Raw genomic sequence first — 27582 nt, forward strand, 5'->3', positions numbered from 1 at the left:
GGAGACCAAATCATAACTAAATCCTACAGTTCCTCGTTGCTTTATGTACCTCCAAGGGTATCTAAACTTTCGTTCAGCTTGCGCCAGACCTTCCTTCGTGTTTTTATATATGTTTTTTGGCAGTTTTATTGAGCTAAAAGTACTTTGTGATATACGGACAGGCTGTGGCGCAGAGCACGAGCAGTACTCGCAGGAGGTTAGTTGGTGGCTGTGGTGCTGTGTGGGGCAGGCGGCATCCGGCATCCGGCTTCAACTAAAGTTCAAATGGGGCAGCAACAATCTCATCAACTTCCCGTTTATGCACTTTGCCGATGCCGGTGGCCGGGGTGGGGGCCTCGCAGCGACCGCAGTAGTGGAGCTGTATGGGAGGGGTGGGGTGGAGATGGCGATTGTGTGAGTTCTTTTTGCGGCTTGTGTGCTGTGTGTTGTGTGTGCGCAAGACTTTTTACCTGTTGGCCAATTAAATTTTCAAAACGTGGCCGCACAAACGTCCAGGCGCCCATATTACGATGCTCTTCCTGGCTCCAAACGAAGGCTGCAAATGGCGGAGCGTATAGAGTGGGGGGGAGCAAAGTTTACGATAGGAAACTCACATTGCACGTGGCCGTACTGGGCGAGCTGTGCCTGCAGCTCCTGGATGGGGAATGGGCAGAGTGACTCCAGGCGCAGGATGGCCGTGTCGTAGGCTTGACGCTTCTCCCGCTCCTCCGCCAGGGCATAGTAGTGCTTCCCACTGCACAGGACGACCTTTCGCACCTGCTCCGGCTCTACTTTGGCATCACCTAAAAAGGCAAACCAGAAGGACTGTTAATGGGGGAAGGAAGCAACGCTACCCCAAGGGTGACCTTTGCGCACCGAGAACATTGTGGAAGAGCGTGCCCGGCTGGAAGTCGTCGTGCGTGGAGGTGGCTGCCGGCAAGCGGAGCAACGTCTTCGGTCCCACCACCACCAAGGGCTTGCGGAAGTTCCTGGCCAGCTGGCGACGCAGGACATGATAGTACTGGGCGGGTGTGGTGGGGCTGACAATGTGCACATTGACGCTATCGCCATCTGCGGATGTCTCCTTGGAGTCGCACAGCTGCAGGAAACGCTCAATGCGGCACGAACTGTGCTCGGAGGCAGCGCCATCGTAGCCGTGCGGCAGGAGCATCACCAAAGCATTCGACTCCATCCATTTGGCTGTGGATAAAGAGAGACAGAGAGACAGGGAGAGAGAGATTAAAACGAGCACAAAATCTCGATTAAAACTCACTTTCTCCCGAAAAGATGAAGGCATCGATGATGATTTGGGCTCCATTCGCAAAGTCACCGAACTGGGCCTCCCAGATGATCAGATTCTGGGGATTGTCAATGGCCATGCCGTACTCGAAGGCCAGCACCGCCTCCTCGGACAGAATGCTGTGTGCCAGCTCCAGTTTGCCCCCGTTGCCGCCCTCCATGCTGTTCAGGGGAATGAACATCTCGTTGGTCTTCTGGTCCACCAGCATCGCATGGCGGTGGGAGAAGGTGCCGCGTCCCACATCCTCGCCACTGATGCGGATGTTGTGGCCCTGGTACATAAGGCTGCCGAGAGCCAAGGCCTCGGCAGTGGCCCAGTCGATTTTCGATCCTGCCTCCAGCTTTTTCAGGCGAGCATTCACAAAGGTCTTCAGCAGATGCGGATGGATGTTCTGGATGCGGAAAGGGCAAGTCTTAGGGATCATGGATTACCCAAATCCCTCGGGAGTACTCACAAAATCTTCGGGAAAGCTGACGCTCTGCTGTCCTATGTAGTGCAGCAGTCCGTAATCGACACCCGTGTCCCAGTAGGTGAGCTCCTGAGACGGGGCCAACTGGAGGCCCGCCCATTGCTTCTCAAAGTAGGACGGCGGCGGCTGATAGCTGGGAGCCAGGGCCAGCTCCTCGCCCAGATACTTCATATAGTTATCCCTCATCTCCTTGGCCTGGGACTCGGACAGAATCTGCTCTTTGGCCAGCTGCTGGGCATACAGGTCCGGCACCGACTGGCGCTGGTGCACAATCTGATAGACCAGGGGATTGGTGAAGGTGGGGTCGTCCAGCTCGTTGTGGCCCCAACGACGGAAGCAGTTGAGATCGATGAAGATGTCCTTGCGGAACTCCCGCTGGTAGCGGAAGGCCAGGTTGCTGATGCGCGCCAGAGCCTCGGGATCGTCGCCATTAACGTGGAAAACTGGCGCCTGAATGGACTTGGCCAGGTCGGAGGTGTAGTCAGTGGACCGACCACGATCCCCGGGCGTGGTGAAGCCCACCTGGTTGTTGACAATCAGGTGGAGGCTGCCGCCCACCTCAAAGTGCGGCACATAGGCCATGTTGAGGCACTCCTGGTTGATGCCTTGCCCGGCGAAGGCTGCATCTCCGTGCAGGATTACGCTGAGCACGTGCTGGCCAAAGGGCTGATTGCCCGAGCCGAAGGCGCCCTCGCCGCGTGTCTGCTGCTTGGAGCGGGCCTTGCCCATGGCCACGGGATTGGCAGCCTGGATTTACGAATCAGAAGGCAAAGATGAAGTTACAAACTTTTGTGGCATGTGGCTGTCTGAGAGCTGTCGGCTTACCTCCAGATGTGAGGGATTGCGCACCATGCTGAAGTTCAGCGGTCTGCCCAGCACCTCCAGCTGCTCGGAAACATCTGCAGAGGCAAAGGCAAAGGGAAAGGCAAAAGGGATTCGGTGGTTTGAAATTGATTTAATTACGCATACGACGGGTGTGCCGTGTGTGCCGTGTGGCGGAAAAGTTCCACTTACGGAAGTGACTTATGACGTCCGACATGGCCTCAATGTCCTCGCCGAACTCCGATGCGCCGCTGAGCTTGCGGAAAACTTTCGCCGGCCGCATGTTGAGGAGCGCCGCCTGCAGCGGTGTTCGTCCTCTGTGGGGCATCGCCAGCACCACGTGCTCGATATTCGCTGTGGTGGAAGCAAAAGTTTCGGGGCAAAGCAGATTAGGGTTAAGAAAGCGTGCGCTGATATGTGAGTAGCCGTTGGGGTGGTGGGGGCTTCTTCGTTGCGCAGCCAGGTGTGAGTTTCGCTACACTTCGAGACACCGAAATGGTGGCACCCCACACCGCTCTTCTTTGTTTTTTCAGGGTATCGCCATGTCACCTCCCCGGGCTGGCTGTCGGGCCACAAAGTTGCGAACATTGAGTAGGGTGCGCGATATTCTGTCCCGCTAATCGTGCCTTAGAAGCAGCCAACACGCCCGCACGCAGAACAAACAGAACTCTACCAGTTCCACTTTACACTTTACGCTCTAGGACTCACCTTGGACACTGTCGCGAAGGAGCTGCCAGAAGAAGGACAGCATGGACTCGGCACCTTCGCCGCCGTAGCGTTTGACGGTGGGAAACTTGAGGGCCATGAAATTATCCCAGGCCTGCGACTTAATTAACAGCTCGGCGATTTCGCGACGCTGGGAGTCGGGCAGCTGGTGGTGCTGTTCCAGCGACTCGAAGTTGCTGGCCAGCCACTCGCGCTCCTCCAGATTCTGTGCAGCGAGCGGAATGGCGGGGGATCAGTATTCGGTCAGCGTATTGTCGTAAGGAAGGGGCACTTACCTCGACATAGGAGAACTCGGCGCTGACTGCACTGCCGCAGTAAATGTCCTTGAGCAGCTGCTCCAGTTGGGCCACGTCCTGGGCCACCTGCGGACCACTTAAGAGGCCAGCGGTGCGCACCGTCTCCTGTGTCTGCAGTCCATAAAATGCGGGACTTAATTCCTGGAGCTCTGTCCCACTGCTCGACCGGGTCCAGTGCCAGTCCGAGGGCCAGGGCCATAAAAGCAGAAGACAAATACACGGCCAGAACCAGAACCAGAACCACGACATCGTGTGACAATACAAAGAAGGAGAAACCAGAGGGGAACAAAAAATAAAATATGACATTTGGCAGGGCTGCTCTCCCTCTGCTAGCCTGTCCTGCACGAAGAGTAGGATCTACACCCACCTCTGGCCACTAGCCGGCGCTTTGATGCTGATGGGATTTACAGTTGCCAATTTGTGTCCGTGCTGGCGGAAGGCTTCCACCAGGCGGTAGACATTGCCCTGTGCGTTCCGCGCCGCCCGCACCTCGTCGTCGACTGCGAACACATGCGTAAACAATATAAATTTCCTCCCCACGTTATAAATTATTTAAAAAAGGATTCACGTGCAGTTGCCATCCCATCCTCGCCATCGCATTGCCAACTGTGAGCGGCCTTTTGAATTTATTGGCCTTTTACTTTTATGATATTTATTCTTTTGCTTTTCACGCTCAGCTTCATTTTGATGGACTCTTGGACGACAGGGCAGGGTCTGTGCACTGTCAAATGATGTTTGCTCGGTAAATATTATGGCTCCGATATGAATCTGAATGGAACAAATATGAATGGGGTAGGGAATGGGTGTGGGTGTGGGAACGGAAGTGTCTCTCTAGCTAGGAATCGTCGGGAGCTCAATCATGTCATTGCAGCAGAGAGAATGATGGTAGGAAAGAAGTTATGACACTGTCAGAAGCTTTTTCATCAGGAGGGGGATTGTAAGAGTTGAGATCTTTCGATTAAATTTAAGTTTGTACCAGACAATCGTGCTCTCTATGGCTGTCTACTTCTAAATTTGATTCAGTTTCTCGGTTCTCTGCTTAGGGTATTTAAAATTCGTTATATTTGCTAGGAAGACCAATTCCCGTTACAGATGAGAAAGGGCAATGGTTGTTTTTATTGGTTCCCTTCTGTGTTTTTTTTTTGGCATTTTATTCTCTGGTTGAGCCATTGACAACTCGTTGGGTGTTTAGGTGTTTACGTGCCAAAGTGTTATCCTGCTTAGAGGATTTATGCGATGACGCATATCACTCGATTACAGGACCCTCTTTTTAGCCACGAGTCGTGGGTTTACAGGACCCCTCCGCAGGGGCAGTCGTAGGTTGCAGGACCTAAGAGTCTAAGAGTCTGTCCTGGGGCTCATCCCCATCTTCGTGGGGTCGTCTTCAGCTGGCGGTTGAATTTTCTACAGAAATTTATGCAATTTCCACACCACATTTCGGTGATAAATCAATTTAATGTGGACGAGCGCCGGACAGGAGCGCGACGAATGATGAATGAATATTTGCGGCGACAACATTTCAACTTGGGCGTGCAAATATTATTGGAGTGGCGCCTCAAGAGCCAAAGGATAATGGCCTGCCTGACGGATATGCAAGCAAACAAGACTGACAAACGAATGACGAACAGTGAGATCCAGCCCGGAATCCTCACGGGGTGGGACGGTGGCTGTCAACTGAATTAAACCGGACACGGGAGCAGGCCCAGGCACAGGAGCTGCCACAGCACTGATGTCAGAGCAGACAGACAGAGCAATGGCAATGGCAATGTCTTGTCTCTTGGTTTCAGTCGCCAGCCCAGTCAAAGGAGGAAGGAGGAGTTGGATCCAGGCGGAGCACTGCTGGCCAGTGTTTCGATAAGCCTTCAATTGTGTCGCCAGGCAGGATGCTGGACAGTCACAAAAGAGTCTCAATTTTTCGGCCACTTCTTTTGTTCGTCGAGCTTCGAGCAGCTTTGTCCGGCCGTAGAGGCACCCCGTAGCGAGGCTAGAGGATGAGGCTCCATCTGCTCTATCTGCTCTATCTGCTGTGTGAAACAGTTCACTCTCTTGTCTGCTCTTAATTAGCGCTGCTTGATAGAGAGACCCTGGGGGGCCTTTACAATCTTTAGCAGCTCTAAATATACGAATAACAGCCCCGGAGCTGGCTATATATTTTCAAGTTTATCAGATTTCACAGTGAAAACACAGTGATAAGCCATAGACCAAAGATTAGCACGGCTAGGTAACACAGGAAAAGCATAAAAAAACAGAAATCGAGTACAAATTGGGACCACGGGGATACCTTTTTCTAAAGAGTTGCTGAGAGTTCACTAAGAAAAATATTTACTTTGAATTTATACTGAAAACAATCTCAGAATGAGAGTAAAGCTATGGGAATTCCGTTTAAAAAGTAATTAAATTATTCCTTCTGCCTGATAAAAATATCTAAAGAAATATACAATGCACCCCTGACACTCTAAAGAGTACTGAGTATTCCACTAGTAAAAAACACAAAAAACCACCAAAGAAATATTCCACTAGCCCAAAAGAAGTCGTATAAACGGAGGCACAGACAATAAATCATAGAGATTAATCCAACAGGTTGCGTCGAACATGTTCGATGGTCTGCTGCAGCTGAAGCTGGATTGGGTTGGATTTCTCCTTAAAGTTTGCTGCTTTTGCAGGCAGAACTTAAAGTTAAAGTGAGAAGTGATAGTCAAAGATTAGCAGGAGAAGCACATAAACCAATGAATATAGCCCCACTAGCCATTGTAAGTAGTTTTTGTATATGGCACGACTATTCATATGTATAACGGAGTGTGCTCCAGCATGTTCGATGTGCCCACCGCCACAAAAGATTGAGTTTGAGCTGCAGTTTTTGTTTGACTTTTGGTTCTGGGTTTTGCGTTTACCCACAGCAATTTGTCTTTGATCTTTTATTTTCCCCATCTTTTCTTTTCTTATTGTTTTCCTGCTCCTCTCTCTCTTCTGTGTTTCTTTTCGTTTTGAGGTTTCTTTTCGGTCAGCTGTTGTGCTCTCACTGGCTTGCCGAGGAGCGGTCAAGCAAAGAGTTTTTCTCTTTAGTTGATGTGTACATTTCCATTGCTATTTTGTTTATTTGATTTTGTTGAACGATTTTTTGCCTTATCGGTGCGATGGCTATCTTCACGGATGGATGCAACTTGTTTAATTGAAGTCTTGGCAACACTTGTGAACCGGCACTGGAGATTACCTTGATAGTCGCGCTTGGGAATCGGCTTATAACCCCAGACGCCCTTTTCGCTGTGATAGCCCCGCTGTGGGCGTGTCTGCGCGACGAGCAGCGCCGCGAATCTCGTCTCCGAGTGCGAGAAGCAGCGTAGCATTTTCATTGATTAAACGGGAAGCGTTTCACTGAATGGATGAACACGGGAATGTAAAGCCGCCGCCGGTTGCCGTTCGACTAAGAACTGAAATTGGATGGGATTTGTTGTGTAGCCCGGACCCCCACAAAGTAGTATTCCCGTTTGCTGATAAGCAATCTACAAGAGAATGAGAGTGATAATGCGTGAGAGTGACCTGCAGTGTGTGCTGATACTAGAAGAGACAGACAGAGAGAGAGAGCGAAAAAGCTTTCTGTTCGATCGCTGTTATCTCGTACTGTTGGCGTTAGTTAACATACTGCTGTTAACAGCTCTTCTCGGCAGGTGTCTCCCCCACCTGTAGTTGTGGTGTAAAAAAGAATGGAATTTAGTTTTACAGTTAGTGACTGCTATTTCGAAACCTATTCTTATCAGTCACCAAAGCTGATAATGCATTACGTTCCGGCCATTAATTGATAGTTTTTGTGGGAGCTAAAAAGGGGGCTTTTACTAACTATGAAAAATGTGTCATGCAATAAAAGTAGTTACAATTTTGTTGGCTATTTATATCGCTGTTGTTCTCTAAGCTATTTTTTTAAATTATAAATAAGAGTAGAGGCTATAGACCAAAAGGTTTTTATACATTTTCTAATCTGTATACTAAAACTATAACAAATTTTTAACCTTATTCCGATTTCAGTGAATTCAACAAATGTAGAGAGACAAAAGCTTTGCAATCACTTTAATTTCCCCATTACCCCTACAACTCATTATCTTTTGTCCAAATCCCTCCCAGACACATTTTTTACGTTTATGGATCTTCCTCAATGAAGACCCTGACATTTTCATGGCCTAATGAAATCAATCCAGACCGTAGACCATTCATAAAACTTAAGCTGCAGCGGAAATGCCGTTTGACGAGCGAGTAATGGGTCATTGTCTATAATTATAACGGGAAGTGTCTTATAGGAAGGGACCACAAAATGGCCGCGTCATGACAAACCAAAAATGTGATTAACTGTAATGGAAATGAATCACAAATGGCAGTAGAGGCCACAGTCAACAGAGAGAGGGAGAGAGAGAGCGCGGAGAGAGAGAGAGAGTGGAAGGGAATAAACAAATAATTTGGTAATTCAAAAACTTGCACAATCCCCCCAGAGAGTCAGAGAGGATGAGATGCATAGGTATAAGTGTGGTAAAGCCCTAGCCAAAACGAAAGTTAGGGCCAAAAGAGCACCAGGAATGCGTTATCAGTGCGTGAGTTTCCCTGATAAGATATGATATGACTCCCAAAGAGAGAAAGATAAGGCTCCGGGTTTCACAATCGAGCGACGACAGGTGAACCAGTTTTGGCAACGCCCCGATCGGTTCTGTTCCGTAAAGTTAACTTTAGTCTTAGCTGAGCGTGGACCCTGATCGAACGTGTTTTTCTGCCTGGTAATTGAATAACGACAAGTGCTCAAAAGTGATAAGAGAGCTGATAAGCCCTCTGACTGATACTGATGATGTCATCAAGTGAAAATTCTTAGAAACCAGTGAAAAACTACAAGAAAACCCATCCAAAAAGTGTCCTAATATTTTGTGTTTGTTTCCCTATTTTCCAGTGCGAAGAAAAACAAAAAAAAACGAACGAATAATCGAACGAAAAACTAAGTGAAAATGCGTTTCAAACTGTTTGTGGTTTGTGCGCTGGCCTGTGGCTTCATGGCCTATGTCCTGGCCAACGAGAACATCTCCACGGAGCTGGAGGATGAGGTTCTGAACGCTGTGCCCGTGCCGGTTCCTGCAGCAGCAGCCGCAGCCGCCGCCGCCGCCGCGAAAAAGGTGCCACAAAAGGATGCGGAATTGGTGGAGATCTTAGAAGACAAGCCAAAAAAGGTGGAGACACCAGCAGCGAAACCGAGCCCCAAACCGAAATCACCTGCAGCCATTCCCACCACAAAGGCTGCCCTGGCAGCTGTTCAGGGTGGACAGCGGATGGTTCCGGTGCTGTCCAGCCGTGGCACCGACGATATCTTGACCGTGGCCGGTCTGAAGCCCCAGCCCATGTCCGGGGCGTTGGTTATGCCATCCGACTATTTGGGAGAGCTCTACGACGTGGACAACAGCGGCTACAATTGGGGTGAGTTGTCCCTGATAGCCATTACTCATCCGCCGCGTTCTGTTGGCTATCTTATCGGGAGGGCCTCAGTTTGGTTTAGTTACCAATATTTGCTCGTCGATAACTTGTTCGGGCAGGTGCCGTAAACTTGCGCTCTCCCTATCTGTGGCTATGTCTCTCTCTCTCTCTCTCTCTCGCCCCTCCGATAAGATAATGCCCGAGTTGAGGCATTAAAAGCTAACGGTTTTCTTGTTTTCTGCTTCTACCTTTTGGCTCTGCAAACAAAACAAGTGCGTGGTTGTGGGGGAAGATAGTATATCTATATAGTATATACATATGTATATGCAGAGAGAGTGAGAGAGGGAAAGCTGAGGATACTTGCGCTTGCCCAAGCATGAATCAGTTTATGGCTCTGTGCGAGTACAGGTGTGTGGAATCGCAATCGGGTCGCATATTACAATGGAACTTTATTTATCACTCGCTCAGGATGGGCGGAATGGCTATTGGCATTGGTTTGGTATTGGAATGCCATCACCGTTAGTCAGAGTTCTTTGTTCGACTGTGATTACGTGGTAGGTGGGCTTTGAGGCGGTGTTGCATTCAGGCAAAATATTTTCTCAGAAAAGGTAGATATGCTGGAAGGACAATGGCGCATGTTTCATAGGAAAGAATGTTCTAATCTTTGAGAGTGTTTTATGGAACATGCAACAGGAGATGCAACACTTTAAGAATATTTTGCATGTACAACTTGTATTGAGTCTCCATCTTTCACCTTTCTTTATAGAATTTAATAGAAAATAAATGTTCCTCTTTAGTTATTTAATGCATAGATTTATTGTTCTTTGAAAGTTACAACTAAATTAGAGCTACTGAACTATTTGGATAGATTACAGCTAAGGTTATCCTTGGGAACCACCATTTTGCACACGCCTCTCCTCTCCTCTCCAATCCTCTCCTCTCTGACATAGGTCACAACGGTACACCTCTCCTCTCTTATGCACTCATTGAGATGCGTTGCTCGTACTCGGCGATGCGCAACCGGACGGGCACTACCAGGCTGAGATCCTCCATGATGGCATGATGCTGGGGCCGCACCGAGGCGCTCGAGTTCTGGCGCGAAATCGTGGCCCTCGACTTGTCCATTGAGGGCTTGCGCCGCAGCGAGCACTTGCGCTGGCTGCCGCCCATTCCCATGGACGAGGGCATGGCAAATGTAGAGCAGGGCGATGCGGTGGCCATCAAACGCTTGGGCTTCGGGGGCGGCACTTGGCTGAGGACGGAGATGCCACTGATGCTGCTGTTGTTGGAGGAGCTTGTGGTGGCAATGCCCTGTGGCCGACTGGAGCGCAGCAGCGAAATGAAGCGATTGTTGTTGTTGTTGCTGCTGCACTTGCTGCTGTTGCTGTTGGCGGTGCCAGTGGTGGCGCAGCTCCGTGCGGACTCGAAGGTGTTGGTCAGCTTGTTGAAGAAGTTAATTTTGTCAGTGACAGTCGGGGCCACATTGGGGTCCACGTTCACGATGGGCTGCTCTGCCTTTTCCTGCAGCTGCAGCTGTTTCTGCTCTGTGGTCTGTGGTGGCTCCTCCCCATCGGAACCGTTGTTGCGCTTGGACATTTCCAGGACCTTCTCGCGCAACTCCATGGACCAACGCTTCTGGGCCGTGTGAAGCTGAGGCCTCAGGCAGGGCAGTGTGGTCTTTGCCGGGCCTGCAGCGGCAGCTGGCGAGGATGAATCGCGCTGCAGCTGGAGGGCCAGTTCCGTGGTGAAGCGCGGCTTGGGCGTCGAGGTGACGGCTGGCGAGGAAATTTCCTCATCAATGTCCATTTCCAGCTCGCTGATGAAGGACGACGAGGAGCGCGAAGTGCTGCTGCCCATGGCCGCTGGCATTTTGTAGTTGTAGAACTGGAAGTTGAAAGTGCTGATGCTCATGTTGAGGTTTGCTAACTGAATGTGGCAGGACACAGCAATGCCGGGGTTTATATAGCAAAAGCAGCGACAGCAAAGCTCCTACCTGATCCCGCCATATCCTTTTGCAGAGATGCAGGTAGAGAGCCACCATTACGATGCGGTTGCCGTCGCTCTACAAAATCCTTCCCTGCTTGACTCGCCACTTGGAGAATTCCAGGAATCTACCTAAGCCATCTATGAAATCTATAAATCTATCTATAAAAAAGAAATATGGCACATAGTTTCCGTGGAAATGCAACCCGAACACGCGAATTTTACGTGTTTTCCGCGCACCAATTTTCACGTATACCAAAAGAAGGCAGCGGCTGCCGCTTTTAATCCGCGGACCCTTAAAGGATTAGCGTACTTTATGGTACCCCGCTGCAGGCATTGATTCATAAATAGATTAAAAAGACCGCTGCTGCTGCTGCTGCTGCGGGCATTGTGCGACAGATGTTCACAGATCCAAGGACAACCCAAAAAAGAATCTAGAAAAATCTGCCAGAGACAGAGTCTGGATTTTTATGATTCTCAACGGTGGACTGTCCGTTGACTGTCCGTTGACTGTCCGTTAGCCGTGTAATTACAATCGACAATCTGTGCATTAAATGGCCAATAATTCACTCGGCACTCGGTAATTGACAGCTGGACAGAAGGGAAGGTCGTAGAGAGATTAATTGGAGTATGAATATAATTATAAATGATGCGTAAATCTGCTTTCCATTTAACCACGATTCGATATGAAGGAATAAATAAAATATACCTTGGGTAATAATATCAATGCAGAATTTCCCTTGTTAAAAATTTCCTTGTTCCAAAATAGTTCTACCCACTGCCATAGTACGCATAATTGAAGCGTAAAGCTGCTTTGAAAAAATCCATTAATTGACACTGATTCAATATGAAATATTCAATTAACATTCAAAAGAGTGGGGCAACCAGCGGAACATGACAGCGAGGTAAAGATATGTAATTGATTGATGGACGTGTTTTCAGAACTTAAACCTGACCTTAAAGCGACGAAAATGAATTCTGTTTAAGTGTGCTGTAGCCTGTCAGTTCCCTCAACGGTTAACCGAGAAAACCTCAGCTTTCATCCGAGATGCCAGAAATATTTTGAAATCTTTGCCAGGCGTCTGCCTTGCGCTCCCCTTGGCCGAAACTTCGCTTGCAATTTTGCAGTCTTCTGGTTAGCGTCAAGAGCAATAGCTTTAAGCAGCCTGCCAGTGGTGCTGGTACTGGTGCTGGTTTAGGTCCTGCTACCGGGTCCATTGGGAACGTCAGCTTTGCACTTAATCAGCTTAAATTGCTTTAAAAGGCCAGCGGCAGAAGGCAGGCGGCAAAAAGAAATTAGAGAAAAGGAGGAGCCACAGAGGAGTAGCAGAAATGAATATTAACTGTGACCTTTAATGGCCAAGAGCACGGCACGGCACGGCACGGCAAGAGGGACAAGATGCAGCAGGAAGCAGTGGAGAGCAGCAGGCAGGAAAATCAAAAAAGAATAGCGAAGATGGCAAAGTTTACCTCACTTTTCCTGCAGCAAAGTAGTAGAGTACTCGCCTCCCAGTAATACTGGGGAATTGAAAAAGTAATCTCCTGGGATTATGTATGATATTAAAATGATAGGCGAGAGGTTGCTCTACAAATGTTTCACAAACTTAACGGGTGAATTTTCTTTTGCAGATCCCAACAATAACGTCGCCCCGCCGGGTAGTGCCTCAACGGCAGCCGGAGGCTATACGATCACCACCGCACGTCTCGCGGAGCTGCGGAACAACTTCATGTACTGGTACTTCGATAAGGATATGTATGGCGGCCGTGCCGACTATCAGTTCGATATCCACGCCTCGATGACACAGCTCCACAAGAATCTGAACTTCCAGCTGCCATTCTACGGCTTCAGGTTCAATTACACCAGGGTAAGACAGCCGCAGACACCCTCAACCCGATTCAAACTCCATCTAAACTCATCGTTTATACTTTCAGCTCTCTCTTAATGGTTATCTGGAGTTCTCCGATCCACCAGAGTACCTCACATATCCTCTGGTGTTCCCCATTAAGGACTGGCCCACCAAGCGGGATCCCTCCTTCATTGGCATCTTCTTCAGCAAGTGCCGTGTGGGTCGCATCTATCCCTCGGATATTGACCAGCGCACGCCCGGCGTCTATTTCCGGTAAGCCAGATGCATCTTCCGCTTTCCCGGCACTTCCGGTCTCGGATGCTCGTTTGCATTCGTATTTATTTGCTAACCATATTTATATTTGCCTTGTTGCTGCGAGTGGCATTTGCATATTCAGCCCCATATTCCCAACCCCAGAGCACACGCCAACAGAAAGTATTTATACGCGCATACATACATATGTATGTAAGCGAACTATGTGTGCGTGTGTGTGTGTTGGTTATTCCTTTTACGTGCGTCTGTCGCCACAAAGAGCCTTCTGTATGCTGCACACACACAGATACGCACACACAGAAGTAGATTCATGTGCATTCATGTACATATTGTATGCTGCGCGTTTGTCTCGCTCTCCATTTCCGCTGGCCCCATTGTGTGCGCGTGTGTTGTCTGCATTTATGCGGATACCCTTTCAAGGGGTTGACTTTGACTCTGCTCTGAAGTGTGCTGAATCAAATATGCTGCTGTTCTGTTCACTTTGGTAGTGTATCTCCCGGTTCGACTGTTTCCATTGGTTCCCTCTGCTCCATTCATTGTTTGTGATTGTTATTGTTGCGCGAGTACTTGCACTAGTTACTGTCATTTATTGCCACAGCATTTATCTATTATTTCCATGGGGCCTCTACCTATTTTGTTCTGTTCTGTTCCATATCAGTGAGTGGATTTCCTCTTCCACAGTGTTCCCTCATTTGTGGTTGCATTCACTTTCTGTGATATATCCTATATGGAGCAGTGGGGATGCTCAACCCTCATGTACTCGTAATATTTGGCTACCAGCATCTCATTATCTTTGAAGCCAACAAAGCGGATATAACCGTAGATTTGCCCACTAATTTTGCCATAATTAAATTCCATTGGCCTGCACTTTTCCACCCCTGAACTTTTCGAGGACAATGCATAAATTTATACAAACATGACTTGGTTTTTTTTTTTTTTGTTCCTGTGCCACCCGCCATTTCGGTGGCTAATTATGCAAATGAATGCCAGTGGGAGCTGAAAGTTATTTGTTTGTTGGCTATTTATATGAGTTTACAGCAGCAGAAAAACCTTTTCAAATTCTGTAATCCCCTCGTAAAAGAAGATGCGAGGGCCACCACTCAAAAATGCATTAATTAGCCACCAAATTCCCTCTTGGATTTCCATTTCTATACGGTTTCTTTTCCAACAGTAGATCGTGGTATTTGGGGCATAAATTATGGTTCCAACATTGTTTCAAGCAGCTTAAATTTCATATCCTCCTAAAGGAAGGGAATATCATTCCCTACCCCCGCACAGGAAGGCATAAAAAACGAACAGAGAAGAGGGCATAAATTACGGCGGAGTGACAGAGAGTGACAAGTCAGTTGTTGAGCGACGCATGCATGTGCTGATAGCATGATAGCAGGGAGGAGCTACAATACTAGCAAAACCGGAAGCGAACTGGACCAGAGATGACCCCAAAAGAGTAGGCAACTTTTTGTGGCACTATCAAAAATATGATGAACGTGACTTTAGCCATTCGAAAGAGAGAGCCAAATGTATGAATAATACATGGTTTTAGGGGAAGGATTATTGTGATGGAAATGTTGGAAAAATGTTCAACAATGCCCAGCCATTTTCTGGCTGTCTTTAAGGGTCTCGGGGTTACACATCTCGTTGATCCACGTGAGACTCCTACCATCAATGTACATATTGTTTTCCTTTTCACTTTTCTCCTCTACCCTCTGTTTGTCTTTTCATTTCCCCGTGCTCCTTTGAGCGAATTGTTGTCAACACTTTGCAACGCTGCTTGACAAATTGCCACGCCAGAGCAATTAACATCCTCCGAAGCGCCTGCAAAACACAGGAAGTTCACACAGCAAGAAGCGGAACAACGACAGCGTACTGCGAGTGCAATCCAATGCATTTTTATAGTTTTCAACCCACTCCGACAATATGTCAAACTTGTCCCGCATAACTCTCCCATTGGCAGAGCGGCAGCGTCGAGGAACAAAAAAGCCGAACAGAGTCACGGTCATTCTCTGACATTTAATTGTCTTTGGTGGGATGGGGACGGGGACGGGGAATGGGGATGAGTGGGTGCAAAAAACGAAGGAAACCGAAGGGAAATGTTCAGCCAAACTTTGATGTGTACGTGTGTGTGTGTGTGTGAGGGTGAGGGTGTATCAGGGGTAGCAGGGTGCCAGAGACTGAAGCTGTGACTGGAATTTAATTTAAATAACTTTGCATGGAGCAGAAGATAAAGCAGCAGAAGCTATGGTGGTATTGAAGGGGAAATTCAGGCCAAAGCGAAATGCGAGCAATGTAAAATTGCTGCAAAATACCCTTACCCCTCATCCATACACCCTCTTCAGACCCTCTCTTGACTTGGCACTCTCTCCCCACTTCCTGACAGAGAATCACCGCCACTTAGTAATTAGCACTGAGTACTGTTACCGCTTGGTGTAAACTACTCGCTGCCATCAAAGGAAAAGTCTATATATCCATAGTCATTCTTTTGGTTATTAATACCATTTAGAATACCTCATAAAGGGTATCTAATGCTTCGGTTCGCCCCGCTAACCTTCCTCTCTCATTCGACATCAATTTGATTATACGCTTGCACTTAGCGCTCAGCGTTGGATTAGCTGAAAGTGCACGGGCATTGCGCATACGCCACGCTGGTCGCTTAAGCATTAAATTCATTATGAGCTCACGTGTAATTACACACCCAAACACACACACACACACACAGACACAGACACAGACACAGACACATCCATATATAAATCAGACTAAGGGAATATAAAAACTTAATGCCGAGCCGGGGTGTCGTCGGTTAAAGTTTTGCTTTGTTTTAAACGCTTCAAAGTGTTTCAGTGTGTGGCCGGATAAGTGTGTTTGGTTGGGTGCGAATCTGCGGCACGCTGCCGGGGCGTTTGAGTTTTTAATTGTTGTGTAGAAAAGGGGCAGGCAGCAACACCAGCAACAGCAACAGGAACAGCAAACAGCATGCAGCAAGCAGCATCGTAATTGCCGGCCAGGCGTGCCACAATTAAAACATTTTCGCCAGTTAAATGGCAAATAAAAGCAGTCAAACAACGGGCAAGGCATATTTACAGCTAAAGGGGAAATTTCGCATTTGTATGCACTCAAAAGCTTTTCAAAGTAAACGTTAATAAGTAACTGAAAGGTAGTTGGTACACTGGCAGGATGAAGCGCGGATTACCCTGACCTTATTCTCGATTTTATGGAATAATTAGACACTGGATACCTACCACCGATATCCTCTTAATTGAGAGTCTAGGCCATGCAAATATTTGCCATTTTTAGTTCCATCCAAAACTTTACTCAGCCGCTGTCAGCCGAAGGTTTTTCGTTTGCTAACCAGGCCACAATAATAATGCCGCTTCATTATTCCCTTTTGCCAATCATAATAAGAATTTCCCCAGTCTCCGCTACCGCCTTTACCGCGTCCTTGGCACGGCCATTTGCAAGTCTCTGTTTGCATTTACTTCTCGGCGGCTCCGGCTCCTCCTGCAGCTTACATGCAATTTTCGCCATTTTCTTTAAGTACGGCCATTGTTTCACTTTCATTTACACCCCAGCCCTGAGATGGAATTGGGCCACACGGCACAAGACCAAGACCAAGACGTAAACGTGGATGTAGATGTTGGGTTGTTGGGGCTGTGGTTGGGGAAGAGGATGACGGGGGAGCTGCAAAAACGACGACTGATTCCCTGCATAACTGCGAAAAGGCATTTTAACCTACAAATGCAGACAAAACTGTGGCAGCGCCCGAATGTGTGCAATAAAGTACATAATGGCGTAGTTCAAGAACTGCCTGGATGAAGGGGTGGATGGAGGAGCAATAGAGAGGGGTGTTGAAGGGTTGCTGAATGAGGTTCCGCAGAGGTGGTAGAGTGTGGGTCGAAACTGAGACACGGAGCACAGCTCGACTTTCGTTATATACGAGAAGAGCCTCTGACTTTCTATTGCTTTTTTTTTTTTTGCGACTCTTTCTATGTCTGTATTTGGCTGCGAGTGTGTGTGAGTCTGTGTTTGAGGCTGAGTGTGCATGCATATGTATGTGTGTGTGTGTGTGTACGGCTTTTTGGCTTACTTACACGGAAAAAGTTGCCGAGTCTGCGGCTGTTTTTGGCTGCTGCGCGCGCATTTTCTAGGCTGAGTGACAATTTTCCTCCTCCTTTTGGTTTTTTTTTTTTTTTAGCTTGAATGTCAATTGCAGACATTTAAAGTTGAGCGGGGTGAGGAGTGCGGCAAACAAATGATAAACTATGCAAGTATCTGTGTGCCTCTTCGTGAGTGTGTGTGTGTGTCTGGTTATCTCCTCCTCGGGGCTCTTCTTCTGTTTCGGTTTTTACACGTTTCCATGTTTTTTTTTTTGTTTTTTGGAGGGTTTTCCTTGCAGGGAAAAATGCGAAAGAGTCTAGAGATTGTACTTTCAGTCCCAATCTTTCGTCGTCAGATCGTGATCGTCAGAGGGACAGACTGAAAGATTAGTAGATCGGATCATTAAGTTATCAAGTATGAATGATCGAAAATCAAGCCTTTATAGAAAGACTGACTATGCAAGGGTATTCAAAGCTTCTGTTTCCCAGCCTTCCAGCCCTCCAAGCCCTTCCTTTTGCTTGGTTTTTGTGTGTACCAGCGAGTAAGGAGAGCGTAATTGTGTAATTTGTTTCCACTGCCATCTGCTGCCACTTTTTAATTTATGCGAACTCAAATATTGAACAGCACACATGAATGTACATGCTTACAGCTGATATGTGTATGTATCATAATGGCTGCATAATGAGTTTTTATTACAGAATTGGCAGGCGGCTGAAGTGTTAATAAATAAGTGGGAGTAGTGGTAAGTGGCAATGCCCAGATCAAAGGGAGCTGGGGGCTAAGTAATCCTCCGTCTCTTTCTCTCTCCGTAATTTTCATATTTGTTTGCTCTCGCATCTGAGCGAGTGAACTCTTATTTGATTCCATTTCTGTCCAACAAACGCTGTGGCAAAATCAATAAAATGTTACCGGGCAAATGCAAATAGAAAAGGCCGCACATTCATCTCTGTTTGCCACAGAACCACACACACACACACACAGAAATGCTGGGGCATAACGAGTTTTTCAATTTCAATTGTTTTCCCATGAAAAATACCCTAAATGCATGTCCTTGTGCTTTGACTGAGAATTAGTTTGGGTTTTATTATCGAAATAAACGGAGACACGGATCAGAAAAAGGTTACTTTAAACCGCAAGAAAGCAAACAAAACTTAAATTGTAAAATGTGTATATTAGGGAAAAAATTAAATGAAATTTGAAACTACCTAAATCATGTCTTACTTTTAAAGTTTCTTTCTCAATGGCATGCAAGTTTTTTGTTTATTTTTCTTTAAGTGTCATTTTCTATTCCCAAATATAAATTTTCTTCCAATTATTATAATTAAAAATTCCATTAAACACTTTCAAAAATTTATAACCATAATCCAATTTTAAATTCCATTAGGAAAACGATTTGCTCTTTCTTCGTCTGTCCGTCTGTTTGTCTGTATGACTGTCTAACGGATGGTTCAATTTGCGTTCGATTTGTCGGACAACTGGACATATACCATACATACTATACATACTCGTATTTGTATTGAGCCGAACGCTTCATTTGATAAGCCTCTTATGTCGCCCACGAGGCGATTGCTCCGGCAATCCCCAATTGTCCACCTCAGTGTGGTGGTCGGAGCAGAGCAATTCCAATGCAATTGTCCGGCAATGAAAACTCGTTTAAGTAGTGCCGGGAGCCGCATAAAAGGCATCCCGCATCCCGAGCTGCACCAATGTAATAAAAATCCCCGGCAAATCGGCTTAAGATTTATTTGTCTGCTCCAATGACTGCCTGCCCGGGTTTGAAATGGCTTTGTCCTAAGCATTTTGCATGAGCTCGTCTGTAATTTCACTAAACTGGCTTAAAACAATTTATGACGCAGATGGAAATGAACAGAACAGAACAGACAGCAAAGAGAAGAAGTGGTGCTGCTGGGTAATGAATAATTAAAGCATATAAATCATACGCCACGTTGCCGCGTCGGCGTCGCCAATGTGTCGGACGTCGATACGGCTGACAGCCCCATCCACACCCCAGTCGAAAAACACTTGAAAGTGCTCACAAGAGCGTAAAATAAATAAAATGTTTATGAAAATATGTGGAAAGCGGGAATCAAGGAAGAAATAAGGCAGAGGAAATCAGTATCGTCTGGGTCTGGGTCTGGGCCTGGGCCTCCTGATTTATATGCCAAACATCGAATCCATTTATCTTCCTGCAGACGCCGCGCCGCAAACAAGGCATATTTTGCATACCCATACGAGCAGAGTACCTCCTGCTCCACTCTACTCTCGCCCTGATTTGATTTCGATTCACACACATGAGTCTACTGTATTGCCGAAACTCTACTAACTTCCACCAACCACCCTCTTTTTTTCAGCGTGGAACGTGATCTGATGGGCCGCACAGACCGCTTCGGCGTGGAGGTACGTGAGCGCACCATGTGGGACATCCGACAGGGTGTCGTCGGAGCAGACACCTTTGTGCCCAAGCATGTGGTGATCTCCACCTGGAAGAATGTCTCCTTTGCCGGCGGCATTGATAACTCTCTCTTTACGGTGAGTGCTCTTCTTGCACTGTAATATTTTTAGAGTATTTATCAATGGATGTGTTCGCTCCCTTCGCAGACAAACACCTTCCAAATGGTACTGGCAACTGATGAGGTCTACACTTATATTATCTGGAACTATGGCGTTCTCAACTGGCTTTCGCACACAGAGGCTGGCGGAGATACCACCAAGGGCGAGGGCGGCACACCCGCCTATGTAAGTTGCTCTTTTGATTTCACTTTCACTTAGAATTAATTCCAATTAAACTGAGAGTTTGCAGCTTGTTACTTTTAGTTTACCTTTCTCTTCGTACCTTTTCATGTTTGCTTTGTTAATGTGCTGAGCAATCAAAGAAAGAACATTCGTGGGTGGTTAGAGCTGTAGATATAGGAGGAGTAATCCAGTCGGGGCATTGATAATATTCCTGCTAATAAATTTATCGATCCATGCAATATTAGCTAGTTTCAATAGTCTCCAAAAATCTACAAGAGCACTCGTTACAGTTCTTATATATTATTACCCTCAAATGTACTTTGTGCATTTATCTGCATTCATTGCCGGGTGGAGCCCTCTTCAGTTGGCAGCCACTTGTTCGTAATTAAACGCACAATTTAAACTTTGTCTAAGCCCCCGGAACATAATTGCAAACTTTGTGAACAGTTAATTAAATGTGGAAGGATATCTGCATGCAGGGATTTAATTGCAATGGCAATGGCAATGGCAATGGCAATGGCTATGGCAATGCCACACACTTGTACCATGTACATATCCATGTCCTGCATCCCGCATAACCCCACTGACATGTGAACTTTTGCCCCCGTATTTTCAGGTCGGCTTCAATGCTGGCAACGGCACCCAGGCCTACGAGTACAAGCCCTACAGCCAGAACATGGTGATACGCGACCTGGCCAATCGGGGCTGGGCCAACGGCTTCCCTGGCCGTCACATTTTCCGCGTGGACGAGCAGATTCTCATAGGCTCTTGCAACAAGGATATAGGTGCGTATGATTGCCTGAGTTTCCATTGATTGATTGATTGACTGATTGACTGACTCTCTTTTATGTAGATGCTGCTTTGCTGCCACTGACATTTGCCCCCGAGTCGGGCAACATGCTGGGCGGGCAGGTGGTGAATATCACAGGACCCTGCTTTGACCCACTCATCCGTGTGACCTGCCACTTCGACACGGAGTCCGTGCTGGGCACCTACGTGGATCGCAATCGGGTGATCTGTGTCCAGCCGTACCTCAAGGCCGAGGGCTACATCCGCTTCCAGATATCGGTGGGCACGCAGCGTTTCAAGTGGCGTGGCAAGTACTTTGTGGAGACGCCTGCCGCCGCCACCGAGAAGATCTTCTTTGCCACCGATGATGTGCACAAGAAGAACCCCAACGAGATCCGCATCACCTGGAACTCCTTCAATTTGACCTCCAACGCCAATGCCAACGTTATGATCTCCCTGTGGGGCTACCGCGAGACCAAGATCGAGCCCCAGCTGGAGTACATCGATGTGATCGAGGCCAGCTACTCGAACACGGGTAGCTATGTGATCACGCCCTCCAACTACATCAATCGCAACAACAAGAACCGGGACATGCAGTTTGGCTTCCTGCAAATCAATCTGACACAGCCCGAGCAGTACTCCGGTCTGGCCCTCAGTCCGTAAGTAAATGGCAGGCAGCTGCTCCTCCTCCTCCTCCTCCCCGGAGACACGCCATCTGTGTGTCCACTGTATTAATTAGTTCTCGGTTGTGTCCTCTGCTCATGTTTTTATTCAATTTGCCAGGCCAATCTCTATGAGCGACAAGTGCACTTTATCCTCAAGTCTCAGCCCCGTTCTCGTTCCCTTATTGCGACTGGGACTCCAATCAATTTGCTCTGGCTTGCCCGAACATTGCTTATTATGACAGCCTGTAATCGCAGGACCTTCTCTCGGAGCTAATCAATATTTGAAATGTGTTTTTAATGGTAATCGCAATCGTAATGCCTGCCTCGTTTGCATTTGGCTTAAGCCTTTCCCTCCCCGACCCCCGTTTTTCACGTCCTGCAATTATTTCGCACTTAAACGGAAAATATCTCATAGCTGATGCTGCTGCTGGGCCATAAAATATTCGAGTATCTCAATAGAGATGCTCCGAATCTGCCTTCCAGCCGGAACTTGTACCTTCATATTTTTTTGGCCTTATTGACCATCAAGAAAATGGCCAAAACACGCAGGCCTGCTTCGCCCCTGATGGCGTAATATAAAACCATTTCGTTTTTTTGGTTTACGGCACCTCTGGGTGTCGTTTAGACGGCGGAGGTCCAAAGGGGTTTCGGGCCAAATAAATTGTTTGCATTGTTACAACATTTAATTTACATTTGATGGCCCGCCATGATGGCCAAGTAATTGTGAAAACTTAATGAAAAATATCTCCATGGCAGCCATCGCAGCCATCGCAGCCGTAGGCGGGCGGCAAATGTGTCAGGCGTGGGATGAATGCTGAATGAATGTTAATGGTTGTATCGTGTTCCATGTCAGCGACATGCGACACTGAGACACTGATACGTTGAGACAGGGCGTGGGCTGTTCATTAAATGCCATCCCCAGCTGCATTCGGCTGCACTTTGGCTAATGTCAAAGTTTGTGCGGGCGGTACCCACGTGCCTTATTATTAATGCAACTACGAAAGAAACTTTTTGAATAGAATTTTACAATGAATTCCCCATTCTTCCCCACAGCATCCTCTGGTCCCGGCCCATTCCCCTCGGCTGGTACATGGCCCCGCAGTGGGAGCGCCAGCACGGTCTGCGCTGGCCCCGAGCTCTCTGCGATAATTGGATACGCGCCGACCGATTCCTCAGGTAAGAAATGTACTATATGGATACACCATATCCCTCTAGGAGCCGGAGAATGCATTTGCATTTGCCAGCTAATTAATGGGGCAGCCGAATGCCAAATTGGAAATGGGAGCCGCTCTAATTAGAGCCAGCGAGTGCCGTCTCTCTCTCTGTTTCGCGGGTTTCCATTTCATTTTTCACATTTCACATTGAAAATATTGCATTTCGCTGCAGGAACTTTGCGGCGGATCTGCCACTGTGCCCCTGCACCCTGGACCAGGCGGTGCTCGACAAGGGTCGCTTCCGGCCGGACCGTGAGTGCGACAAGGACTCGAATCCCAGCTGTCTGCGCCACCGCGGAGCCATCCACTGTGTGGTCAGTGGCACACCAGTGTAAGTAGAAGGACTCTCGCTCTCTGCTCGCTGGCTCATCTCTCTCTTCTGCTCTGCTGCAGCGCCCAAGGAGCGGAACAGCAGTGCTGCTATGACCGGTATGGCTTCCTTATGCTCACGTACGATCAAATGTGGGGCTCGCGGCCACGCCGCGTCCACAATCTGGGCAAGATGCCGTGGAACGAGGCCAGCAAGGTGCCATCGCTCTCCATGTGGTTCCACGACATGCGTCCCTTCTACTCCTGCTGCTTCTGGCAGGAGGAGCAGGCCGTCGGCTGCGAGACCTACCGCTTCGAGCGCCGTCCTTCGCAGGACTGTGTGGCCTATCAGGCCCCCGGCATTGCTGGCGTCTTTGGCGATCCCCACTTCGTGACCTTCGACGGCAGTGCCTACACCTTCAACGGGCTGGGCGAGTTCGTGCTGGCCCGCAGCACCGACGAGAGCAATCGGTTCGAGGTGCAGGGCCGCTTCCAGCAGCTGCCGGACAACTACTACGGCAAGGTGCAGGCCACACAGCTCACGGCGGTGGCCATGAGGGGCAATACCACCACAACGATTGAGGTGCGCTTGCGTCCACTGCACGCCCGCTGGCGCTATCGCCTGGATGTCCTCGCCGATGGTCGCAAGGTGTACTTCGATCGCGAGAGCTTGAAGTTCCAGCACTTTGATGGCGTCTCCGTGTACACGCCCACCTACCTGCTCAATCAGTCCCAGGTGGTGGTGCAGTTCGATGCCGGCATCGGCGTCGAGGTGGTCGAGAACGAGGGCTTCATGACGGGTCGCGTCTTCCTCCCATGGAAGTTTATAGTAAGTTTAGGGCTTGAAGCCAAAGCCTGGCTGTACACAGCCGTCTGATTGCTCTGCTTTGGTTTGATTTGCAGAACAAAACTGCTGGACTGTTTGGCAATTGGAGCTTCAATCGCTTGGACGACTTCATGCTGCCCAACGGACAGGTGGCCTCGCTCAATCTCAACGATTTGCGCAGCATCCACACGAACTTCGGCCTCAAGTGGATGCTCACGGATCGGGAGGTGCCTGGTGTGGGCGCCGCTCTGTTCACCCGCGAATTCGGCCGCATGTCCAGCTACTATGCCAACGCCACCTTCCAGCCCAACTTTGTCGTGGATCCCGCCGACTTCCTGCCCGCCAATCGCACCTATGACCTGGAGCGCGCCGAGGAGCTGTGCGGCGAGTGCTATCAGTGCCAGTATGACTACGCCATGACCCTGAATCGAGATCTGGCGCACTTTACCAAGAACTACTACGACAGTATCGTGAATATGCAGGCGGAGAATTCCAAGTGAGTGCACAACAAAACCTAACGAAACGAAACGATTCCAACCGGAAACTAATGAACACGATTCCGATTCACAGACCCGTGGTGTCCTGTGGTGTGCTGCAGACTCCTCGCTTTGGTCGCAAGCTCAGCTTTGATTTCATGCCTGGCGCCAAGGTGTCGTTCGAGTGCAACGAGGGCTTCATTCTGGTGGGCGATCAGCGACGCGAGTGCCAGTCCAACGGCCTGTGGAACGTACCCGAATACGGCTACACCGAGTGTCTACGTAAGTACCCTCCCCCCCCCCCCAGAATCACCCTATAAGAGTGTGCCATCAGGATAGTTTTTATCATTCTGGTGCGTATGAGTCAGAATAGTAATAGAATATATATAAGAGATTACTTAAGAGAATACTTTGTATACGCGCCAGAACATGAAAATCATCCTGGCAGCCCTTAACCCACCTATATTTGGCTTGTCTCTGACCAACCTTTGACCTTGTTGCTCTCGCACAGGTGAGGTGTATTACACGCGTCGCGTCGCTTTCATTGCAATTGGCATTATCTTCCTCGTGATCTTCCCGCTGATGCTGTGCATCGTGTGCGGCGTGTACCGCTACCGCCAGAAGCAGCTGAAGGAGGACCCGCAGTGGCAGATGCCGATGCTGCCCAGGTCGCGTGCCAGCTCCGCTCGCAACTTGCGTACGCTGAACTATGACGATGACAGCGATACCGATGCGAGCACCCTCAAGAAAAGTAGGTCCTACGATAAAGTATATCGCACGAACGAACCATTACCGGGCAAACCGCAAATTGATTTTCCAGCAAAGAAATGGGATCTGGATGAGAACGACGAGGATGTGACCTCATCGGAAGGTAGTGATAATAGAACTAGCACAAAGTTAGCCACGGACATTTCCTACATTAATAACCCTCACGTAACAGGTGAGAAGCCGAAGCAGACCGGCCGCCGCTCCCTGCGCGCCTCTGGCACCGACCTGGACAAGCACGGAGGCGATGGCTCGCCCGTCGATGAACACCCCGATCACCACGAGGACGACGATGACTTTGACGAGGCCGATGTGCACACGGGCACCATACACCCCGCCGGCTACCACCAGCCCCTGTCGCCGGAGGAGGCCGACCGCCTGCACCAGCAGCAGTACAGCCCCACCTTCAGTGGCCTCGATAGCCGCACCAGCGCCGCCAGCTCCATCAACTACACACCGCAGTCGGCGGCCCAGAACCGCTTTGGCGGCGTCCCAGTCCTGCCCAGCAACACGCAGTACTACAGGCCGCCCTCGGGTGTGCCAGTCCCTGCGAATGCCACCCAGCTGAGGGCAGCGCCGACTCTTCCGGGCGGCCAGCAGCTGACGCAAGACAGTGGTCTGCCATCCCCGCCATTGGCCACATCGCCCACGCCATCGGTCCAGAAGTCCACGGAGGTCTAAACTCATTCCCATTTGGATCGTCTTCGATTCGCCATTCCCTGCAAAGCTGCAAAGTTCAAATCTTTCGAGCCAAAATAATAATCTAATTTTAAGTACATTTTTTTAACTTTGCCCCCGTCCCAGCTGTCCCACCTGTCGCCATGATTTATCTATGGGTAATCCACAGTTCCACAGTATTTTTATTTGTTGTATCTGCAGTTTACCCACGGCCATGACCAATGCCATCCATACATTTAAGCAAACAGCAACGTGTGCATGATAATAGCCCAAAAACCCAAAATCCAAAATCCCCCCCAAAAACCAAACCCAAATCCGGCCAATCCTTTGTACATTAAGCGCATGGAAATTACGAAATTCATTTGTGTGTTCGGCCCAGGTAAAACAAACAGGCCTAAAGGCCATTGTAGAGTTCATCAATTTATATACGTAAATAAAACTAAAACTTGTTTATAGTTAAATATATTGTACAATAATGTTTACACACGTCTCTTGCAGGGCTGAGCGGATAATGCCAATTGTTACATGAAAGTTGACACTTTGCAGGGTTTCGCTTTGTTTGTCTGCTTAATTGAATCCCGGTCCCAGCCAAGTAACTGTCAATTTTCTGTAATAATAATTGACAATAGGTCAGCAGAACTCCTAATTGAAAATTGGGAAAAAATGTAATTGCTATTCCCTCTGAACTAAATCAAGCAGTTCCAGGAAGAGTGTTTACCAATTCTTCAGTTTAAAAATATCCGAGTATTCAGGGCCATCGTTCTCTTCGTTTTTCTATCCAAATCGTAAGAAATCTTTCGCTTTTTTTTTTGTTGACCAGTGCACTGGCAATGCAAACGAAAATTACATGAAATTTATAACGAAGCAATAAGGCCAAAGCCAAAGACATTAATCTTCAGCCAACTGTCACTTGAGTTTTCTTTTTGTTCGCTGGCGCTGCTATTTCTTCTGGCATTGGTGCTACGCCCAGACACACCACCTACGCCTCCAACCTCCAGGCAGTAGGAGAACAGGAGAGCAGTAAATGTATTGTGTGCATTACGCCAATGTCAATCAATCTTGAGCAAATTGATGGACAAGTTGTCTGTCCGTTGGTGTGTGTGTCTGTGTGTGTCCCTGCTCGTACGAGTGTCCTGATATACAGTCTGTATGAGGGAATAGAATACAATAGCAGAGGAGCTCAAGGCCCAGCTCTAAAGTAGGCAACTAGTTTGATGCCCCTGCAGATGTGGTGAAGAATGGGCGGATGCTTGCGCTTAATTTATGAATTACCTCACTCAAATCCCACTCCCAACCAACATTCATCTGGGGTGCACACCCCCCTTTTTGCAGGCCACGAGGAGCAAGCGGCACGTGTGGCAAGCATTTCGTTGGGCATGATGCTGCTGATTCTCATCCCCGCATTGCTGCTCCTGGTTTGCGGTGCGAATTATTGGATACGCGAGAAAATTGCCCAAGAGGAGGCCGAGGCACGGCAAGCCCTGCTCCCAACGCCAAGGTGGCAACAAGCGAAACAACATGTAATTTGATTAGCACATTGATGAGCTTCGAGTACGTGCGATCGTGGGCAGAATGAGGAATCACGAATCATACAAAATCAACAAAATCTTTCTACACCCCTCAAATGTAATTACAGAATTTCATTAAAAAAAAACACATGCATCAACATGATATTTATTAATCACAAAAAAATATACAGAAAAAATACAAAAAAAAAATAAGAAAATAATAAAAACAAAACATAAGATTTTGATTTTTATTTATTGATGGGAAGCTGAAGAGAGTAACAGAGTCTGTAGAGTTAACAGAGCAAGTAACAGAAAGAGAGAGCGCCAAGACTAAGCGATCGACGAATAATAAAGACTTAAAATAATGAAAATATAGATGTTCTCGATTCG

The 27582-nt window shown here is 48.1% G+C and overlaps 3 protein-coding genes across 5 annotated transcripts; 1 reads left to right on the forward strand and 2 right to left on the reverse strand.

Moving 5' to 3' along the window:
- Positions 1-94: 94 nt before the first annotated feature.
- LOC111070019 (probable 2-oxoglutarate dehydrogenase E1 component DHKTD1 homolog, mitochondrial) lies at positions 95-7020 on the reverse strand. Its single transcript, XM_022360318.2, has 12 exons — positions 6804-7020; positions 3960-4092; positions 3572-3749; positions 3279-3501; positions 2763-2924; positions 2574-2647; positions 1734-2495; positions 1253-1670; positions 856-1179; positions 594-782; positions 450-535; positions 95-358 (listed from the first exon to the last, which is right to left on the reverse strand). Exons 1-12 carry the CDS (start codon positions 6940-6942, stop codon positions 254-256), a joined length of 2793 nt encoding a protein of 930 aa, XP_022216010.2. The 5' UTR covers positions 6943-7020; the 3' UTR covers positions 95-253.
- Positions 7021-8258: 1238 nt separating this feature from the next.
- LOC111068482 (protein mesh) lies at positions 8259-27301 on the forward strand. 3 transcript variants are annotated; one of them, XM_022357983.2, is made up of 16 exons: positions 8259-8349; positions 8517-9034; positions 12644-12879; positions 12947-13134; positions 19581-19758; positions 19828-19965; positions 20579-20747; positions 20816-21410; positions 22470-22592; positions 22803-22961; positions 23024-23768; positions 23843-24261; positions 24336-24523; positions 24753-24992; positions 25062-25112; positions 25182-26145. In XM_022357983.2, exons 2-16 carry the CDS (start codon positions 8572-8574, stop codon positions 25685-25687), a joined length of 4398 nt encoding a protein of 1465 aa, XP_022213675.2. In that variant the 5' UTR covers positions 8259-8349; positions 8517-8571; the 3' UTR covers positions 25688-26145. The 3 variants fall into 3 exon arrangements, with proteins under 3 accessions (XP_022213675.2, XP_022213667.2, XP_022213682.2); XM_022357975.2 differs by having other exon boundaries at positions 24753-25112; XM_022357990.2 differs by lacking the exons at positions 24753-24992; positions 25062-25112; positions 25182-26145 and adding an exon at positions 27017-27301.
- Positions 10007-10942, reverse strand: LOC111068504 (protein bottleneck). The gene has a single exon (XM_022358003.2). The coding sequence runs from the start codon at positions 10940-10942 to the stop codon at positions 10007-10009; it is 936 nt and encodes a 311-aa protein (XP_022213695.2).
- Positions 27302-27582: the final 281 nt, after the last annotated feature.

This window comes from Drosophila obscura, unplaced genomic scaffold (assembly GCF_018151105.1).
Source record: "Drosophila obscura isolate BZ-5 IFL unplaced genomic scaffold, ASM1815110v1 contig_150, whole genome shotgun sequence".
Lineage (NCBI taxonomy): Eukaryota > Metazoa > Arthropoda > Insecta > Diptera > Drosophilidae > Drosophila > Drosophila obscura.

What these genes read in the sequence shown, in the direction of transcription:
- LOC111070019 (XM_022360318.2), bottom strand. Translation starts at nt 6,942, where the DNA reads ATGAAAATGCTACGCTGCTTCTCGCACTCGGAGACGAGATTCGCGGCG. An exon ending in GGACGTCATAAGTCACTTCC is followed by an intron (nt 2,648 to 2,762) that starts GTAAGTGGAACT and finishes TTGCCTCTGCAG; the next exon opens with ATGTTTCCGAGCAGCTGGAG. An exon ending in AAAATTTAATTGGCCAACAG is followed by an intron (nt 359 to 449) that starts GTAAAAAGTCTT and finishes CCTCCCATACAG; the next exon opens with CTCCACTACTGCGGTCGCTG.
- LOC111068504 (XM_022358003.2), bottom strand. Translation starts at nt 10,942, where the DNA reads ATGAGCATCAGCACTTTCAACTTCCAGTTCTACAACTACAAAATGCCA.
- LOC111068482 (XM_022357975.2), top strand. Translation starts at nt 8,572, where the DNA reads ATGCGTTTCAAACTGTTTGTGGTTTGTGCGCTGGCCTGTGGCTTCATG. An exon ending in TCCGGTCTGGCCCTCAGTCC is followed by an intron (nt 21,411 to 22,469) that starts GTAAGTAAATGG and finishes TCTTCCCCACAG; the next exon opens with CATCCTCTGGTCCCGGCCCA. An exon ending in TCCTCCCATGGAAGTTTATA is followed by an intron (nt 23,769 to 23,842) that starts GTAAGTTTAGGG and finishes TTTGATTTGCAG; the next exon opens with AACAAAACTGCTGGACTGTT.